Source organism: Pseudochaenichthys georgianus, chromosome 7, assembly GCF_902827115.2.
Source record: "Pseudochaenichthys georgianus chromosome 7, fPseGeo1.2, whole genome shotgun sequence".
NCBI lineage: Eukaryota > Metazoa > Chordata > Actinopteri > Perciformes > Channichthyidae > Pseudochaenichthys > Pseudochaenichthys georgianus.
The window spans coordinates 15,264,325-15,286,026 of record NC_047509.1 but is presented as its reverse complement, the minus strand read 5'-3'; the positions used below and the strand labels follow the sequence as shown (position 1 = coordinate 15,286,026).

The window sequence follows — 21,702 nt, the reverse complement described above, 5'->3', positions numbered from 1 at the left end:
TTAAAATAGAATCTGACAGCAGACTTCTTCCATTCAGGTTTATTTTTCTTTCTGTCGCATTACATCACATAGATCACATTATTAGCATCATACATGGTCATCCATCTTTTCAAGCACTAGTCATAGGCTTGACATTCACACAAATACTCCTTGAGTGCACCACTCCTCAGAAAGAGCTTCCTCCATGTGCGTGGGACTGCTGATGAAGAAGAGAGGCCCAGCCCACACACAGGAGAAACGTCGCCCTCCAGTAAGACCCGAGGCTGATGTCACGTTTCCTTTTAAAAAAAATGCTTTTAGCTTCGTGTGTCTTTGTCAGCCGGCAATGAGTATTTTGAGGAGAACAAAGTACATCAGCCTCGGGTGATCAGTTACTGGAAGGGGAAATCTAACATATAAAACACTTCAGTGTTGTATCTCCGAACAAAAAACTAAAAAAAGAGCGATGATAGACATGCAAAAAAACCTCTAATTTAACCAGACAATCAATCAATCAATGAGAAAACAAAAACAAGCAGGAGTCAGTTTTCACACCAGCTCAGTAAAAACACAGGAGAGAAAAAAAGGTCATCAAATGTCTGACAAATAAAGGAGTAAAATGCCTGGACGAATAATAAAAACGCAGAGGAAGCAGAGAATTGGGAGGAGCTGCCATTGCAATGCATTACATTACATTTGATTTGGAAGGAGATCTATTGGCTTTGCTGCTGCTGGTTTTCACACAGATACACACATTGACATTCAAGAAAGCAGCACATCCATTTCAACATGTGGAAGTAAAAATAAAGGCTTTTTTGATGCACATTTGAAGGGTTTAATTTAGCTTAATAAACTGGGTATAGGCTTGGGTGGGACCACTGTAAAGCTTGATAGAACAACAGGTAATGCAAAAGGACGAGGTGAGAAGAATCACTGTAGTGAGGAGGAAGGATACGCCTGTTAGGAAACAAGGGGAAGACTCTAAAAGTGTGCTGTCAGTTGGAATGTGCAGGACAGGATAGATTTACCCACAAAATTAAAATGTTCATAGTGACCAAAGGTCGAATGTTATCCTGCCTAACAACAACTAAACGTCACAACTACAAACAACATTCACAATGATGATAAACACGTTAAGAAAATGACCATTTGGCAGGGAGAAAGACATTTGACAAATAGCAACAGTGTAAGCAAGTAGCCCAGACGTCACGCAACTGCAGTTAGTTCTTGTTCCCCTATAAAGCATCTCATTGCACAAAGTAAAATTGTAAAGCAATACTGCATGGTTGCGTTATATGATATGATTTAGCAGTATGGCGACAGCTGTGGGTGTTAAAAGAAGGTTTACTACAGGCAGTACAAACTAGCGAGCAATTATAACCACAAAAAAAAAACTTGTTTTTTGTGGGTTTTACATTCAACAGGTTTTTTTTCTCCCCTTTGCCTCAAAGCTACAATATACATTGAATCTTTTACGTATTATGTTCACTATAGCTTCTCAATCAAATATTCTGAGCAATTATAATGTAAAAAAAGTGTACTTTTCATAAAACAAGATAACAAGGAAACAACAATATATGGAAAAGCCTCACACTTCTCTTTATGTTGCATATGTACAAGAAAGCCCTGAAACTGCAAATCCATCCATATCATCACTGCGTGTCCCGTGTCTGCTCTCCATCAACTTTCCCTGCACAGTCAACTTCAGTTTCTACTCTCATTTCACAGGTCAAACATTCCTCATCAATTTCCACAAGAGCAACTTTGTACCCGCAGTTCTCTTCTGGCCCTGCTGACACAAGCCAAGCTCCAACTGTCTTGTTCATCACAGGCCAGTTTTAGTGCAAAGAAAAACTACAATTACCACCTCACAATGTCATGCCTCCACCAACTAGTCAAGTTGCAGTTTACATCCATGTCCGTCCAGACTCATATAGGATATGTGGACTTTGAGGGGGTTTGACAAAAAGTGTTGTGTGGATTTTGTCAGAATTAAAGTATGGGTTATGGCCAAACACCTGTCTTGTCACAGTGATCTTTGACCACCAAAATCTACTCACTTCATCCTAGAGTCTAAATGGACGTTTGTGCTAAATGAAAAGAAGTTCCCTCAAGGTGATGATGGTCCACCAGAAATATGAAGACTGGTGAAGGTGAAATAGTGAGCACCACAGGAGCCTGTTAACATATCAAAACATGGGCCTGTAATCCTGCTGGTGAAATGTAAAAGTGCTTGAGATGGAGAGACACCTGATTGAATGTGACACTCCAACAAACAGCAGTAATAACGGCAGCAACTACCTCAGCTCAAAGAATCGTAAATAAGAAAGGAAGCATAAATGTTATGGATAAAAAGTGTGAGTATTGTGAAACAAAACTCCAGGCAATGAAGCCGTGTAAAAGCATCTGTTATCTAGACATCAATGTGTAGCCGCTGACTAAGATCGGTGTTTTCCAATCAGGAGACAAGGCAGGTGCTGCTTTCAGCCCTTGGCACTCCTCCAAGGAAAGGCAGAGTGACTACCTAAGTACCACGCTGTACTTCCCAGTACCACACTTCACAAACAGCCAGTGTGTTTAGTACAATAAATCTGACACAGAGAGCAAGACAATAACTGTGACTTAATGTAAAGATTACTTGCTAGTAATGGGGGACCCTAGAGGTACAAAACACCCTTTCCCTGACACCCCATGTATTCCATCGGGCAGTGACGACATCCCTCCTGCCCCCTTGAAAATAAAAAAGGAAAATTCTTTCACTTCAAAACGTGTGTATATAAAATGTCCATGTATAAAAACATGTTTTTGCGCAGCGCAACATAGTGCAATTTCATCAGGTAAGTATAGCTTTTTCCATGTTCTTTTCATTGGCACTTTGTGAAGTTTCTGACCAGAAGAGGAGGAGGATTATCTGGGATGCCACTGGAGATCAAGATTTACAGGCAGGCATTGTTTGTATCCAAACAAAATGGTGGGTTATTATTGGAACTGATGAGATATCATTAACTACTATGATCGTTTTCAAGTGTGCTTAATTTATTTGACTTGAAGCCACTAATTAACGGGCATCTGCTTTTGAGCTTTTATGAGAAGTGATAACTGTTCGCCTTTAATGTGGCATCAGCACACAGCTGAGTGACCTTGTGGCGACAGGGGGAAAGCACAGTTGTTTCTATGGCGACAGAGGTCTGAAGTCGTCATGCACCTCAGTCCAAGCTTGTATAGGAGAGGACACTGTGTTTGTCCTACGATGCTGTGGTGATCACGTCAGTGTCAGGAGCGCTTAGAGAGTAGAGGACACAACGCAGACTCTACATTCAAACAGCACAACGTCAATCTTCAAAAATATACATTTACTGTCGTGATTCTGAGAGCAGGTCAGAGCATTGGCTGGCAAGGGGTTTCCCTTCATCCAAGTAGAGGGGCTCAGTGTCCAAAGACAGAAAGTGTCTCATGTTGTACAGATTGTGAAGCCCTAGGAGACAGATGTGTGGTTTGTTTGGTTTAAATAAATACATTGACTTGCCTGTTTTTTGGGAAGTAGGTTATCATCTTGACAAGATCAGTATTGTCTTTAATCAAAATCATTTAAATAAAAAATAACGTAACTAACGATTGGAAAGAATAAAACAGTTGATCTCTCTTCAGGGTATGCTATAATTATTTCAAAATGTCCTTAAGTATGACTCCTGGTTTGTAGTTACGTCTTTTACTTTCATTAGCATTAGCACCAGTAGGAGATCAATCCTAAATGTCCTATCCATGCCATATAATGACAATTACAAAGAAGAATTACCTGCTTGGAAGGTTTCATTGTTTTGTTTTTTCATTAGAAACACAATATAGGTTTTTAAATTAAAGGGTGCTATTTTCAAAAGATTAATCAAAATACTCTATTCTTTATTTTTTAAATACAGGTGAAAGGGATATATCAAAAAATTACAATTTCTTACCATACAAAAATGTTACCACATGATATGTAATCTTAAATTTGGAAGGCTTTTAAAAAGAGAGTGCTTGTCATCTAGTTATTTGATATTACAGATCTATTCTAGAAACATCTTTACTTTCACTCTGATAAAATGTACTCCACTATCAACCAGTCGACCATCTACACCCTGGTTTGATTCTCACTTTTCATTCCCAAATGTTAGACCAGAACAAAAACTCATTCTAAACGGTTGAAAACATTTACTTAAAAAAGTAGGAAATAGTCTCGTTTCCTATGAAGTTTGGCATCTAGAAATGTTGCAACGCTGGTTAGTGATCGTTATTCTGAAGACTAAAGAACTAAAAACATCTCCTTCTTAAAATGTTTAGAGATTATTTCAAATGACTTATTTATCAGCGGGTTGTTGGGTTCAAATCTCTACATACAAAAGTGACATTAGTCAGTCAAGTTACGTTAGTTATGTTTCAAAGGGCAGTTATCATTCATTGTGGTAAACGATCTCTTTAGAATTGTCTAAAGGTTGTCAAAGGTTAAAAAACAGAGCCTTTCTGCCTCACCTTAATAACAACCACAAAGTAGGACAATATTAAATGCTATAATTCTGTCGATTGCACAGTGCAAGTGCTAGTTGCTTCAGCTAAACTTTGCTGGAAAATAAACTCTATACAAGACATCCACGTTCAGGCAGACACTGACATTTCAGTGATCCTCTATAATATGTCTCATTTGTTCAAGGTGCATATAAGAGCAAATAAGAATAACTACCGGTATCTAATATATTGTGTTCATCTCCAAAAATAGTTTGTTAGGCCAAGGGGAATCTTTTTGTACCACAAACATGTGCATTGTTGCAAAATCACATGAAGTAAAGCTGGCTGTACTGAACTTACTTAAGGAACAGGAAGTCGATGATGATCAATTTGTACTTAAACATAAAGTTGCTATCCAGTAAGGCTGCAGAAGACAGTGATGCTAGATTCAGGATTAGGCTTACATTTAAACTGTTGGTTGTATGTGAACAGGCGTTCTGCCTTTGGTAGGGGCGAAGTCCCTTACACAGTGACAAAGAAAAAGGATCTGCTACAGAGCGAGTACATCTGACCCTTGACCCTTCAAAAAGTCATGATCCACACCATCAACAGTAGACTACAGGATGCTCATATAATCACCCACAGAGTATAACAAAAAGCTTATCTGTAGTCTTTAAACATTGCCTGGAGTTGAGGCTGTGAGAAATGAGAACAAATATCAGGAGATTCCAATTTAAATGTTTTCCTTATTGATGAAAATGTTTCAGTCTTCAAAAAGTCTCAAAAGTTATTTTTTCCTGCTGATTTCTTTTGTTTGTTTTTACCCACCAATTTTATTTTCTCTTTGTGGTTGCAAACAGGGAAGAGAGAAGGCGAACGCCCTGCTGGGATGGAGGAGCAGAGCGCTTCATCGTGGAGAAACTCCCCCTCTTCTCCTCAGTGGAAGAGTCCGTCTACAGCTGTCGCTCCGCGCGAGGAAGAACTCATCGCACAGACACGGGAAGGGGACTGGATTAGTCTGTGAATCTCTGACAGGCTTTTTTCCAGCGACAGGCTGTGCACCACATGTCTCTCTTCTCCATGCCGTACACCTTTCGGCACTTCTTTGCTTCCCCACGGGGTTTCCTAGGTAACAGCAGATGTGATAGCATAAGGACACGAACACAGACGTCGCCCACACAGGCATACAGACACAAACATGTGCATGTAGGGCTGGGGGCAGACCCACATAAAAACACAAGTCTTTCTTTGTAAACGTCATTTAGCAAATATAAAAACTATTCAATACAGGGAGGCCATCTTTCAAAAGGGGGATTATTTAAAGGAACTGTGATATAAGAACAAAGGAAGATAATAGAAAAAGAACAATTAAGATAAAATGTTTTATATTTCAACTCAAATGTTTTGATTGGACAATTAATCCTAATGCAATGACACAGACAAATGGCGGCAGAATACCTGGTTCCTGGTGCTGATTTAGGTGCAGGCGTTATTAAAGCATGGTTCTTGATGACAGTGCTGTGTGTGATGGCTGCCGGCTGACGCTTCTCTCCGATGCTGACGGTCCGGACTTGGATCACAGGCCCCTGTAAAGCAGAAAGACATCATAAGTGATTTTTAGAACGTTATACTAATACAGTGTGGCTTACTTGTATATATCACTTGACATTACAACAACACAACCTTAATTCTCTCCCTGTCAAAATGAAAAACACACCCACAATAAAGCCCTTACACCTCGACACATAGTATGCTGCCAAAGCCAAAGAGCGGCTGTCCATTTGAAGAAGACTGGTAACCATTTACAGCGTCAAATACAAGGTATAGATTTGTAGTCCTGCGTGTTCAAATCGTTACAGAGACAAAAGATTTATTAGAGAAGGCAATTAATCGATTGACGCTGTGATAGTCACAGAGCGATAAGATCATGCTGCACACCCTCTGATTTATCACCGTCACCCAACCCTTTTGCGCTACTGCACATACATGCAACAAATTAGCAGGTGTGCTTGGTGACGCCCACACAAACTGTGCACCAAAGATATAAGATTAAAACCGGGCCCAAAGGGTTAACAGCACGGAGAAAGTCTAAGTGACAGTTAGGAGTAAATTAAGAATCAACACCATTTGTCTTGGTCTTCTCGGTCTCCCTGCAGCTTTAAATACTGTTGAACATGTTATTCTCTACGACGGACCTTGGAAGGCATTCACTGTTGCCATCCCTACAGTACCTTATACTGAATATGCTTTATTGCATCTGATTAACACGAGCCACCATGCGGCCTTGGGAGCACGGCTGGACTGTTACACTTCTGAAAGCGCTCTACAACAGGAGACAGGCAACAGTTATTACACATTCCTGGATGACACACCATTTTGCATTGCAGTAGCTCCTGATAACAGACTGCATTATTATTGGGATTTTAAAAGTCATATATCTCTGCAACACAACCAAGACAATTAATGGGGTTGAGTCCATGTTGAATACATTTTGTAGGAGTCATTCTGCCCTAAACGTTCAATTAAATGCCTATATGAGGTTGTTCCGAGTCAAATACACGCTGCTGCTGCTGCTAAGTCCAGTGTTGAAAGATGAATCTGCACCATCATCATTAACTGGCTGCACTATCATGATGCAATCCATTCTGCTCTGCCTAGGAGAGCCACAGTTCAAAATCAATTCATATAAAATTAATCAGATCATTCTTTATCGAGGACCATAAGAGCTCGCATTGCATATGTTTTTGTAGTGGTTTCCTGACTTCTATTGTTTTTGAAACCTTTAAACAGTTCTGGGCCTGATGTCTGATCTGCGTCTAAGATACAAAATGTTCCCCCTCGATCCCTCGGGTCCTCTGACTGTCTGCTGGCTGTCCTGTGAGCGCAGACTGAGTCATGACCACGCTGCTTCAGCCATTTTGGCCCCAGCCTTTGGAACAGACTACTTGAGGCCATGATGATGATGTTAGGGTTACCTTAACTGTTGTTGTAGTTTGATTGCTTTTATTTCTAAACTTTACTTCATCTTTTATTTCCATTTATTGAGGGGCACATCGAATATACCGATGGCAAACACCTGCTTACGCTGCTATGGACAATCTTGCACTAATGTACTCTCAAATATTGAAGTGACTATTATTTTGTATATATTGATTGTTGTGTTTTTATTTAGGTCTTAATGTGTGAACATGTAAAAATGTGTCTTTGATTCTGTGTATATACATATTTGCACACATCATTTAATATACATTTATACTTATATTCAAGATTGTGGGAAACTGTATTTCGATCTCTCTGTCTGTACACACAAACTGGGAGATTGACAATAAAGTTGACTTTGCATGCACATCTGGTTTAATGTATTGTTTTCTGGATTTTATGTCAAGCCTCGTTGGATTGATAGTAGGCTACTATATAAACAGGGCTGCACATAACTGCCAAAAAAAGAGCACCGGGTCATTTGAAAAAAGGCGCATTTACATACCAACATTGAGAGAGAGAGAGGGAGAGAGAGAGGGAGAGAGAGAATGGAGGAGAGAATAGAGAAGAGAGAGAGAAGAGAGAGAAAGATATTTGCGAGTTGCATATGAACTCAGGGCCGGCCCGTAGCACTGGTGTTATAGATGTTCGTCTAAGCTAGGGCGCCAGATCTGGGAGGCGCTGGCAGTTCTGGGAGGGAAAAAAACATTTTTGACCGTTGGGGCTCATCCTAATTTTCGGCCTTGATGTAACAATATTCATAATTAAGTAAATGTAACACCAGATGAGCACCAAGCCACATCTCCAGGTGCTCCTTTGAGAACCAGGGCAAAACAGTTATGTGCACCCCTGTATATAAATGAAAAGACATATGTTGTATATAATAAGATGGTATAAAGGATAAGGGAAAGTTAAAAAAGATAGCTACAAAAAGTGGTAACAAGTGGAAACGGCACTTGGATTAGGATAAAAAGGTGTGAGACAAAGCCTCACTCACCAGGACGCCTTTGAAAAGGACATGAGGGGATTGCCATGACACACTGATGCCGTTCCCATGTCCAGGCCTGGTGCCATTACCATTGCCTAACCCAGCCAGCTCAGGACCCAATGGGATTCTCACTGGAGCAGTGGCCTGGAACATGGACAACCCCCCCACCACAGCCAGGAGGGGACACAACAGACAGGAGGAGGGACAGGGATAGTGCAGATAGAAACAGGGAGGAGGAGAATACAGGAAAAAGATCAAAAACTGAGCAGAAGAGGCATTTGTAAAGCTCTACATATACAATGTCTTAATATCAAAGGATCAGGTAACTAGAACAAACTGTGCCCACCATAAAAACTTTACAGAAAAGGTGCGTGTGTTTTACGAATAGAGATAAACAAGACTGGCTCGGCAGCAAATTGATATCCTGATAAAAACGAGATATCGTCTCAGACTGTCAGATACAGTATTAGGTATTTGTTTTGCCGTTTCTGAAAGCTAAACTACAGCGTGGTGACGTCATTTCTGAACTTTAACTGTTATAGCTCTTCCATTATTTGTCTTCAATTATGTCCACATTATTGACAATCGTTTTTAATCCAAAAATAACCTTCTGTAAATATTTGGTGAAAGCACAAGCCTACAACCCACCATCGTGGTAAAGGACCTGAGATATTTGGTCAAAATGTTTTCGTATTTGATTTCTCTACATTCTCTCCACGTTGCCCAGCCCTAACTGACAGGCAGATTATGAATTAGGCACACAACTGTTTTAAGACCACTTGGAGAATAGCAGAACATCTAGTTAGCGGTATTAAAGAGAAGAGTATAAGGACAGTGCATGACCAGTAGCTAGTGTAGTTTCCGTGCTGCATATATAAACTGAAACTCTATTTTCATGTGCATTTTAAGTTGTCATGGCAACTGAAAGTTTCATACAGCCTTGAACCATTGAGAAGGACTGAATTCAATATTCAATATAGAACGATGCTTATGCTTTAACCAAATGTGTTTCTCCACCTGAAACTATTTCATTTTCACCTTCAAGGGCATCCGAGTGAGGAGTGCACATGCATTTGTACAGATTGCCGAAGAAAAGAAAAGGAAGGACGAGGAGAAAAGAGAGGAGGCATGAATACCTAAAATGCTACAAAGGAATGCAAACATGATTTATTCTGTTTTCCTACTTTAAAATATTGATAATTTGTGTGAATTTGTATTAATATTTGCAAGAAGGTCTTTTTTTCATTTCTCTGGTGTGGGAGTCAAGGATCATACTCTGACCCTGGAGCTAATTTCATACATTCATCTCAAAAGCTGCCCCTGCAGATTCTCTACCATAGAAACCTAACACTTTGTGGCTTTGTATAATACCAACTTGGGCGATTATTTTGACTGACATGTTTAACTCTTTAGAGTACGATTCGTAGGCTTGGACCTCTCTGTAACAACCCTTTACTTATACTTATTTTAACACATAATTAGCTTTTCAAAATGATTGTGCCCCCTGGGATTTGAATGTTGCACTAGTCCATGTTGCTATTTTTGATAAACTACCAACTGCTTAATGTTTTCAGGGTCATTGCATTAGAAATCAGATTTAGAAATGTGTGTATAAAGGTGTGTGTTGTGTGAAATACCTGGTAGGCGTGGTCAGTGCGGATGTGGCAGAGGGTGGAGGGCGCTGATTGGCTGAGCAGCGTCGGGGTCGGGCAGTGAGAACTGTTCATGTTGATGCGTTCGGAGTGAGGGACAGCAGTGAGCGGTGGAGGGAAGACGGGCGGGGGGCCGCAGGTGGTGGGGGAGGTGGGGGTGAGGCTGGACAAGCCCTCCGTCAGGCTGTCCATGTTGATCTCGATCTCTGAGTAGTAAAAGTCCTCCTCTCCATCGCTGTAGTCCGAGTCAGTGTTTCGCCTGCAGGAGAGGAGCAGCTTAGAAACTCTGAAGGATATCTTAACTTATCTTAACTCCATTTTAAATACATTTTCAGCTTTGAAGATAAGTGCTTTACTACCACAGCAGCGTTAAGATGCACAGCTGAAACACTTATCTTACTCATTCTTTTTACAGGCCACTAATTTTCTTTTATCGACAACCATGTAGTAGTTGGCGCAGCTCTATAATCTAAACTTGACATTTCTTTGAGGAGCATTGACCTAATGACTGATACCTCCACTGGTTTATGTTAAGTATGCCTAATATGTTCATGCTGTTAGACACTTCTATGGAAATGAAACAGAAAACATTTCAGTGCACTAAAGGATATTGGTTTTTTTATAATTTCATGTGATTTCAATTGCATAATATTTATTTGTGGTTTCCCTTTATCTTGCTTTAACTATTAAGTATCATTTTTGAAGCAAAGGCACAGACAAATTCAGCCGTTTTTTGCACACATTTCAGTTTTTTTATAGATATGAAAAACATATTAAGAAGTTAAAAAATGAATGTGATCTCAATTTAAAACATAGTGACTTCTGATTGTAGTAGCCATTAAAGATGACAATAAGCAGTGATCTTCAATTTGACTGAACTACCTCTGACCTAAGCACAGCTGTCACTTATAGACGTGCAGAAAGTGCTATCACTTCCCAGCAGCAGGGGGCAGTAAGAGCCAGTGTGCTGCACAGCTGCTCAAATAAACAAGCTGGTGATGAAGTGACAATAACTGGGAGGACAGTTTTCTTTGAAGATTTTCAAAAAACTAATGTTATAATATCTCACATTTACCTGAAGCAGTGTCTAATAACAGTGCACTGGATAGCTTCAATAAACCACACACATTTCTAATTATATTTTTTTAAGTATTACAAAACAAAAGGAATCGGTTTCTTTATATTTAGCTCTAAGCTGTACTACACAATCAAGTCGTATGTAAAGACAGTTAAGTGGCATCCACGCTGTGAGTAGTCATATATCCTTTTCTTGTATTACTACATTATTTAAATCAGTTATTTAACATTTATACCCATGAGCGGCAATGCCTCGCTGACACCTACACAGTGAAAGTCTTTATCAAAGTGAAAAGAAGCCTGCAGTTGTGAATAAAAAAAACATGAATACAAATAAAAACAAACTTTTAAATACTGCTTAAAGATAATCAATGTGACTCATACAGATCATCATATTGCCTGCTGGTGGTGTGTGGGCGAGTGTGTAAGGGTTTAGCCAAGACAAAAGATGTGGCTGAATGCATAATACACAATACTAGGCAGCTTGTAATACTTTATGGAGAAACAAAACACTACGAGCTAAGGGGGTGAACTTTAAATACTGTGAAAATGATTGACAGCTTTAGTCTTAGGTTTATACAGTCAAGAATCCTACCTGGATTCATTAACTAAGCACTACATGAGTTTTGAAACTCACCCCAGGTGGACGGTGCGAACGTGTCGCTGGATCCCTGAGGAGGTGCTGAGGACCTTTTCACAGTTCTTCCACAAGCACTTGAACATCACCTTCATGGAGTTCTGAAAGAGATGTTCCCCACATGAGTGTCAACATAAAAAACAAATATATGTCATTACATCTTTCCCTGAGTGAATATTTGTGCAATATATACCTGGCTGCTATATCTCAGAACTGTTACAGGATGTGTATTTTGTAAATTGTGTAATTTTTCTTCTTAATTTTTTATCTTTATTATTTTTTTAATGCATGCTTCTTAGGTAATATTAAGCTGTCTCTTTTCTTGCTGTAACAAATGCAAATGTCCCCTCCGTGGGACGAGTAAAGGTATTCTGATTCTGAACCAAAGGCTTGAAATATCCGCTGTCAGACAAGGTAGAAACGGTGATGAAATTGAACATATTCTCAGCAGAACACTGATTATGGGAAATCGAGGTTTATGCGGTGTGCCGTGTAATGTCACATTCCTGTGTGTGGATCTCATAAGCAGCCTCACTACAAAGGCCTTCGTGGGAGATTGAATGCCACACTACAAGGGGCCAAACACTACACCTCATTTGAGAGCTATTAGCAGCAAGTCTATAAAAATAGAAATCCGATATGTGACAAGTTCAGGCACAGAGAGTAAAAGAGAAAGATATAGATATCGGAGAAAACAGACATGCATGTCCCTGACTGATGGATGAGTGGACTAAATGCACTCTTTAGATTTTAACCCCTCCTACTCTCTGTTCATGTTGTGAGCTCGGTTGGAGATGATAACATAAATAGTTTGGTGTGAGGGTGCAGCCTGGGGGGTGCCCCTAAAGTTTAAAACAACATTCAGTACAACTAAATATAACCACAAGTACACCGCCATCTCCCTGTAGACACCTGTGACAACCATAATAACTTCTTCAAATTGTACCGTTTGTAAATGCTTATCACATTTGATCCTGCTTTTACACAAACAAAAGGGTAACTCTCCTTTGTTCATAAACAAGCCATGAGGAGATATATAGATGGATTTCTTTTCAATTCATTTTCCCTTTTGCCTATCAGGGGCTGGCAGCTGTCCAATGAGCAGGCAGGGACCTGCATCTCTTCTAATGAAAAACAGTGGGTGTGTACTGTCATTCCCTTTCAGCAGCCTCTGGCAGTAGGAGGGCAGAAAAGGGAGGGAGGACAACTGAGCCAGTGAAGTAAGAGTAGAACAGGTTTTTTTTATCAATGGCTATGTAAACTCTGCTACACTGCTCTGTCTTTGAACTGTTCCTCAACACCTGCCACTCCCTTTCTTAACAACATGGAAATACACTTCTCAAGTGGGGCTTGGCTAAATGCACGTCCCCTGATGGTGTTTTAGGTGCTGTTTACACGAGAACGCAAACAGTTGTATCCGCTAATTTTCTCTTTCGTATAGCCCGTTCGTTCACACGAGGCCGTAACGGAAATGCGGAAACAGACCCCGCAAACGATAACGGGTCCCAAGGTGGATAGATCTGCAATCGGAACGCTCTGGCAGGCCAAACGTATGTACTACAGCGTCTCCAGCGCTTTCGAGCAGTCTCGTGTGAACGGAAGACTTTTTGATATCGTATTCGGTTCGTTTGTGTGTAAATGAGGTCTTAAACAACCCCACTAGTACAAATGACACAGCAAAGCTAGCCTTTAATCCCACAAACAATCCCAAATCACTTAATTCCCTGAGCATTTTCCTTGCATCTTAACACTGTTACAGTACGACTGGTGTCTGTGATGTTTAATAATCCTCTTAACCCAGTGCCTGCTCAAAATCAAACAGCATCCAACTGAAGGGGCCGCCGCTCACAGAAGGCTTAGACCTCTAGGGTTGCTTTCGTCAGCTATATTGCGGCACTAAGCTAGCCGGCCGGTGAGCTCATAGTTTAGCTCTCTTCCGAACAACTTGTGTGTCTATATTCCTCCAGGCCCGGGTCATCCCACTTCATTTCCTGTCAGCTTATCTATGGTATGGCATGGGTCACTGGCAGCATCGTCCTTGGAGTCTTTATGGTTTGAATATATTCAGCAGCTCAATCATCTTTACTGCTCCACTCCAGGGAGAGGGAATTGAAAACTCCTGCATATTGTACAGTATATGAGCTCTTCTCGTGGCTGTATGGCTAGAGGAAATTCATCTCGAGGATTCCTTTTTTCCTCTTATTGCTACCATGAATATTGCCTTAAACCTTGTAAGCAAGCACCCTTTCAAGCTTTTGCTACTTGCTGCTGCGCAACCAACCCTCTCCTTAATTCTTACTAACCTTTCTTCCTGTGCTCTGTGAGAAGAATGAAAAGAGGACTATTTCTAAAGTTACAAAATTAAGAATTAACCTTTTGATCCACACATGCAGAAAGGAACTGCTGCTGTTAAACTTCATGGTGCTACCATGGTTTGAATGCTTCTACTGGACTACTAAAGAAATATTAAAGCACATCATAGTTGCGTCTGTAAAGCTGTGGCCATGAAGTATTACTCAGCAAAGTTGAACAGACAGCATCTGGGGCTGCTGTCATAACCACACAACCACAGATGTGACAAACCGTATTAACTGTGGATTTCAACTCGAGTTCAACCTACTTATTACATAATATATATTTTTAGATGTGTGATAAATGATATCTGATAAATTAGCAGATGTGTTTCTAATCCAATATCTTTGTTGTGCTTAGTCATCAAACCCTTTCCTGAACATGTCCCTTTGATTTCCCAAGCTGTTCAGGAGCCATAGTAATTATTTAGCCAAAGTTCATTTGCATCAGTGCTTTATAAATTAAGTGCCATACATATCGAGTCATATATAAATGCTACATGAAGATTCATTTTTACCTTTCGCTTACGAGGTATTGGGTCCTCAAACATGAAGTGTGTGCTCTCTGGGACATCTTCATTAACATCATCCCCCGGGGTCAAGAGAGGGAAGTTCTTGTTGGCATCATTGGAAAGAGGCGGGGACGGTGTGGAGGGCACTGATTGGTCGCTGGTGTCCCAGCTCCAGTTGCCACTTGTGGAACTGCTGTAGCTATTTGACAGCACGTCTTTCCAAGCCCTGCTGCCTGGCTCTGGGACTGCAGGTCAAAGAATGCAAACGGTTAACATATGTATTATATATACAAAGAAGATCATATGTGAACATTATGGTGAGTTCACACTACTTTTAAAGACCTGAAATAAAAGTATAGCAACATAATGATTGGACAGTATGCCTCACAATCCTGACCTGTAATGGAAATGAAAATGGAAATGAAAAGGTAAAAGCTCACAAAAGCCATAAACCATGAAAGCCTATTTGATGCATATATCCCAATATGTTATATAAAGTTGACATTTTTCATTTATCTATTCTCATCTTTGCACATTAAAGCCCAACACAGCTTTAATTTCTTTGACAAGGCAGTATATTATCTCGCTAAGTCTTGGCCCACTAACCCTTCCTATACCCATTGGCCTTTCAACCTAGAAATACTAGATAATCGCACCGGCTTGACTGGACATTAATGGGGCAAAACATGGGGAAGGCAAAACCTAAACCCCATGATAGAAAAAAAACCTAACATCTTGTATGTAGGGGATTAACATGTACGAACCAATCATGTTTTCCTATAGGAATATAAGGATCTGAATCCCTGTTAATGTGTTGCATAGATCAATTTGTGTATGAGGATTACGGTACTCAGAATGTACTACTGTAAAGCTTTAAGAGAAACCAATAATATCATTTCACCTCTTACCAGTGTACCATAGACATTTAAAAAAAAACATTTTGATGTGGCATTTACCAAAACACATAACTTGCATTCATGCACCAACATTCTCACAAGGTTTGACAACATCTCACAGCATAGTTTTTACCACACTGACTGCTGAATCCTACAATGAAACTCTCATTGATATAGACAACTGATTTGTTTTGACAATTAATACAGAAGAAGAAGAAGAAGAAGAAGAAGATGGACCTTTATTAATCCCAGAGGGGGAAATTCAGTTTCCACTCTGTCATACACACACACGCGTTTTTATAGAGGTCATACAGTACACACTTTTTAGAACATGCACATACATATACAAATACACACATGCAGTTGAGAGGTCAGAGCGGAGGCAGCCAGTCTAGCCGGCGCCAGTGAGCAGTTGGGGGTTAGGTGCTTTGCTCAAGGGCACTTCGGCAGTGGCCCAGGAGGTGAACTGGCCCCTCTCCAGTACCAGTCCACACTCTGTATTTTTTGGTACGATCTGGGACGTGGACCGGCAACCCTTCGGTCCAAAGTCCAATCCCCTACAGACTGAACCACTCCCGCCCCAGAAGTGTCCGATGGATGATGGCATATGAACTGCTACATGTTGCCTTACTCAATAACAGTAGCCTTTGTTTTATGCTGGCAAAAAAAAAGAAGCAGATAGGACTTTGACCGTCACGATAAGGTCACGTCTGAACAGTTGGCAGCAAGTGCGCTCGGCTTGGGTAACATGAATGTATACAAAGATAAGATAATAGAGCTCATGATAATGTAAGAGTCCCTTTTATTAGATGAAAAATTATAAATGACTCAGCTGATCAGTCTCATTAGCATAACAAACATCAGCTGATTGATGATGAGATTTTGTCCCCACTGTCCCTCCGCTTCACATAGTAACTGCTCTGCATAATGAAAGGGGACATTCATTTGTTTCATACAGTGGATGAGTCAGGGTTTGACGGAGCCGTTTCCATTGCAGGTATGTTTCAAGGGCAGAATGCAGCAGAGGCTGTGAGGTTACCTGGTGGAGCAGAGGAAGGGTTGAGCACCAGCGGAGATGTGGACAGTGAGGTCAGGACGGTGGCAGCCATCACTTCCTTATCAGCATGACCTGAGGGCTTCCTGCAAAACACACACATGTAGAAAAGGAAAGTCAACACCACTGCTATTGTCTTAATATGTTTGAACAAACACAATTTCAGCAAAACACTTTAAAACAGTTTGTTGTTTTGTTGAGTAATGGAAAGTTATTTCAGAAGAAAAAGCCTGGACTGGTCCCCAGAGAAATCTATACATCTCTGTAGACCCCCAGAATATCACCACTAAGAAATTCTTAAAGCAATGAATAAAGTGTTTGAGTATGAGCGTGTGTGTGTGCGTGCGTGTGTTTGAGTATGAGCATGTGTGTGTGTGTGCACGCACATGAAGATGCAACGGAAAGCCCTGAGAGTGAACAGGTTTTGTGGTGTGTTTCTGCACAGCTTGTGCAACCTCGCTGAGAGAGACTGAGAGTACACCCCATGCTGAGCAGTCAACCCTCAGCTTAAACCTAAATACTGTAGATTTTTGCAACGTACACACACACACACACACACACACACACACACACACACACACACACACACACACACACACACACACACACACACACACACACACACACACACACACACACACACACACACACACACACACAAAGTACTCTTTTGCTAAGACATACAAATTCATAGTAAGCCCTGAGTTGCATTACACCATCTAGTATTCTAATAAAAATATTATTGAGCACAGTAATTTGTGTCATACTGCAAAGAAGCACAACGTTTCTCAGCCTCAAGCAGCCTTTCTCTTCATCTATTCTTTTTTGCACTTTTAACCTCTGTTCTTTTATGTCCGAAACAAAACGGGGGGAATAAATTCAGAACGGCCAAGGACTCACCCACACACTTGTGCACACACATAAACTGATTGATATTCATGTGTCAACAAATCCCCCCAAAAAACAAGCCATCAAAGCCAATACAATAAAGTGAATATATGTTGACCATGTACCGCTATGTCATATGAAAATCCCATCAAATGTTACAACATATGAACAGATTAATCACAGATGCAACACACAAGAGAGACAGAGGCAGAGACACACATGGTCTGCAGCTTTAAGAGGTCCCTGTCCCACCTCCAGACTTCTCCACTACACAACCAGAGTAAACTGGTTTAAGGCGTTCTCTCAGCCAAGCCCTGGCTGAGATCCACTCGGAGTTCTCACACACACACACACACACACACACACACACACACACACACACACACACACACACCACACACACACACACACACACACACACACACACACACACACACACCACACACACACACACACACACACACACACACACACACACACACACACACACACACACACACACACACACACACACACACACACACACACACACACACACACACACACACACCACACACACACACACACACACACACACACACACACACACACACACACACACACACACACACACACACACACACAGTAATCAGCGAGTGTGCGTGTACCTGCTCACACACCCACTCATAGAAGAGACTTTAAAACTTTATGGACATAGAACAAGTTTAGATAGTGTTTCAGCTCCCACACTGATGAGAATGCGTTGGATGGGAGGCAAACAAGGAATGTACTAGATACACCGAACACTACGCAGCCATGTCCACACAAAAAGAGGCTGGTTTTCAACACTTTAAAACAAAAGGGTTAACTGTGCATCCGTGTGTGTGTGTGTGACAGTTTGTGTCTCTATACAAAGCGGGCATTTTACGAAACAATATAAATATCAACAAGGAGAGGATCACAGTATGCAAAGAACAATATATGCACTCAAGCTTAGACAGAAGACATAGGCGGGTAACACACACACATACACATGCATAAACACACACACACACACACACACACACACACAGTCTGGATGAGAGATAAAGAGATAACAAGATTAGCCATGTCCCGTTTCAGTCATTAGCCTTGTTTTTTAGCACTAAACGGGGCTGGCCAGGGACACGCTTCTGATTTATTGGCCTGCGTCTCTTCCTTAATAATATTTCTGTGCTGTTTTTATCATTTTGTTGCAAACCCGGACCACATGTTGTTAGCTTGACTTTAGAGTTGAATGAATTGACTATATGGCACTGAAAAGTATACTGATAGCATATGACTGTCTGTCTTTGGTGTGTGAAGGTGTGTGTGTCAGTGAAACCGAAAAAAACTAACATTTAAGAAGGTCACCTGGCCTATTAGTTGATTCAGGAGATTATATCCATTTCCTGTACTCACACACTCAGAGGATTACCAACACACACACCAAACCCCATTAATGCCGTAGCCCCCCCAAACCTTCTCTGATTTCCTGACAAAGAGCGTTTTCCTTCCTCTGCTTCCCGGCAGAGGCACGGTCCTCACCACAATTGTATTACATCTGGAGACAGTTGTTGTGTTTCAGTGTGGGCATGTGTTAAGCGATACACAAAACGAATGGCTTGTTTTAGACATCCATTCTGAAAAGGAACCATTGATGATTGGCTGACTCATGATGACGGTTGTGGAGCTAATCGTCTGTTGCTGACTTTAATAATAATGGTTACACCAAGTTAGATACAGATGCTTGCCACGCTCTGCCATCTGAAAAACCAGCTGCGTCATCCTTTACTTACGGGATGTATACACAAAATCAGATGCAGTGTCAGATGTAGGGTAAAGTTCATTCATTTGAAAGGCGCTCTGTGGCGCATGAAGCAAACATTGTTTGATTTCATAGTATATGAAGTCCATTAGCCCCGCCTTCTAGCCACTCAGCCTTGGGATCATTTACATGAAATAAGGAAAGAAAATAACTCTGAATTCAACTCTTTGGAATTTACAACTTTAAAAAGGTTTTAAAGATTTAGATCAAGTTGATTTATCAAAAAAAAATGGCTACGCTGCTCTCTCTATACATGCACGTCCGTTTGTAGAGCAGAGATATCCGTCAACAAAGTGGGGCTATATGTGCATGTTTGGGCGGAAGGGTGCTTTGGGTTTTTGGGTTTTGACTGCTGAAAACGGGATGTTTACTAAAGTATTTTAGTCCAACCACGGTTTATAGTGTGCAGTAAATGTAATGATGACATCATAAACACGTCCTCCTCCATGCACGCAGATGAACATGTGATGAACACGCACTGAGGTTATATAGTGTACTAGTGAGTGACACCGTTCATGCTCTAAACTGTGAAATTGACAACCCCTGTCACTGAGTGTATTTTATGAGACAGGTGCCTCAATAGGGAAGTCTTGATCCCATTAAGTGTGTGTGTGTGTGTGTGTGTGTGTGTGTGTGTGTGTGTGTGTGTGTGTGTGTGGTGTGTGTGTGTGTGTGTGTGTGTGTGTGTGTGTGTGTGTGTGTGTGTGTGTGTGTGTGTGTGTGTGTGTGTGTGTGTGTGTGTGTGTGTGTGTGTGTGTGTGTGTGTGTGTGTGTGTGTGTGGTGAGGTTGAGCGTCTTGTGTTTGTCTCCGATTGAAGCATTTGGCCAACTTAAGTATACACAAACAAAATCATACAGTCACTCTCTCACACCCACAAACACACCCTCTTACCGTCCTTCCTCCCTCAACTTCTGTTGGCTTCGGCTGAGCCAAGGACCAGCCCCTCTGGCAGCGGCACAACACATGGGCCGGCTAAAGTCAACAAGCCAGGCCCAGGCACATACAGGGAGAGGGAGGGAGAGAGAAACACTACCGCTTTGAGCCAAGACACAAGTAGCAACAACAAGCTCAGAGTGCAGAGAAAAGGGTCGAGTATTGTGTGCCCGAGCATGAGAGAATCTGTGTATTATGTGCAATCAACAAATGAGCTTTGTAAAGGACCATATTCCAGCCAAAATGCGGAACTTTGCGAGTTGTTTTCAAGATACACGCACTCATTATTAGTCGGATACAGTTGAGAGAAAAACATCCAACACTCTAGATATCCACCCCAGGACCTAAGAGGACCTTTGGACTTTGATACGGCAGATGGTGATATGATGCTTTGGTGTTGGTGTTTTCCAACCCCCCAACCCCATCCACTACTAGATTGGGCTCTCTGCTGTTGTTGGGGAGACGACTGGGCCTTCCCTCTATATTTAACATGGCACATTTGATCCAGTTAGCAGCCCAATAGAACTCCCAAGGATCTGAGTGGTTTATAGTGCACATTGCAATGAGTATAAGCCCACTAAAACGGACCAGTGTGTCGGATTCAGAAATGGAAAATAATATTCCTAACTATTTGTTCATTAGTGTATAATCCTCTGAAAGCAAGTATGGTTAGCTTAGTTTTCGTAAGCTTAGAGAATGAGCGTTTTGTATATAGCCTATATAAGGAGCGGTACATAGGGAGAGGTTCCTCTGCCAAGGAGTCCGACAAGTTGCACCACCTTGTTTCTGCAGTATAGTCCAGAACATTATTGTATAAATGCTGCTGCTGCTACTTTTCTACCCGAATGTGTACTTTGTAAGTTGTAATAATAACTTATTTAAAATATTATGTGCATGCCGTTTGTCTAATAGTGTTTTCTTTTTCTGTCCTCTCTGTTGGACGAATGAAGGAATTCTTATTCTTATTATGAAAGATCAAACCAAACACGAGCTGAAGAGAGCTGCCTTAAGGCCTCTATAGGTAAATGTCCCCAATAACTGGCCCCCAACAAATGATCAGCTAGCAGTCCACACACACATTACACTTCCTACAGTGTATGTTTCATCTTGATTGTGCTGCCTTAAAGATCCAATCATCCCCCTCCCCTTCATGTGTTTCCCACCTGTTTGGCACCGTCAATACTCAGTTTACCACAACGCAGTTTTCCACAACCCCCCTCTCACTGGAGTATCTGTTGCCTGTTAAAGTGCAAACTGTGAACATTCTTCAGCAATTGTAACAGTCAACAGGTTACAGAGAATGATTGTTCCATTCTCAAAAGACCAATATCAATGTAATTGCTGGACCAAACTAAAAGGCTATCCATTTTACCAGGGGGAAATACAGTTTTTTGCACAGACTGCATGGAAGAAACCTATCTTCTGTTTGGTATCAGGATGATTCAAAG

The 21,702-nt window shown here is 41.1% G+C and overlaps 1 protein-coding gene across 1 annotated transcript in view; it reads right to left on the bottom strand.

The window, feature by feature from the left end:
• Positions 1-23: 23 nt before the first annotated feature.
• Positions 24-21,702, bottom strand: part of slc2a4rg (SLC2A4 regulator) — a 39,272-nt gene continuing 17,593 nt past the window's right edge. Inside the window, exons 3-8 of the mRNA XM_034086679.1 lie at positions 16,593-16,693; positions 14,664-14,902; positions 11,795-11,895; positions 10,066-10,339; positions 5,920-6,047; positions 24-5,586 (exon numbers count right to left, since the gene is read on the bottom strand). Coding sequence (XP_033942570.1) covers positions 5,475-5,586; positions 5,920-6,047; positions 10,066-10,339; positions 11,795-11,895; positions 14,664-14,902; positions 16,593-16,693 — 955 coding nt within the window. The 3' untranslated portion in view covers positions 24-5,474. The remainder of the gene's footprint in view (positions 5,587-5,919; positions 6,048-10,065; positions 10,340-11,794; positions 11,896-14,663; positions 14,903-16,592; positions 16,694-21,702) is intronic.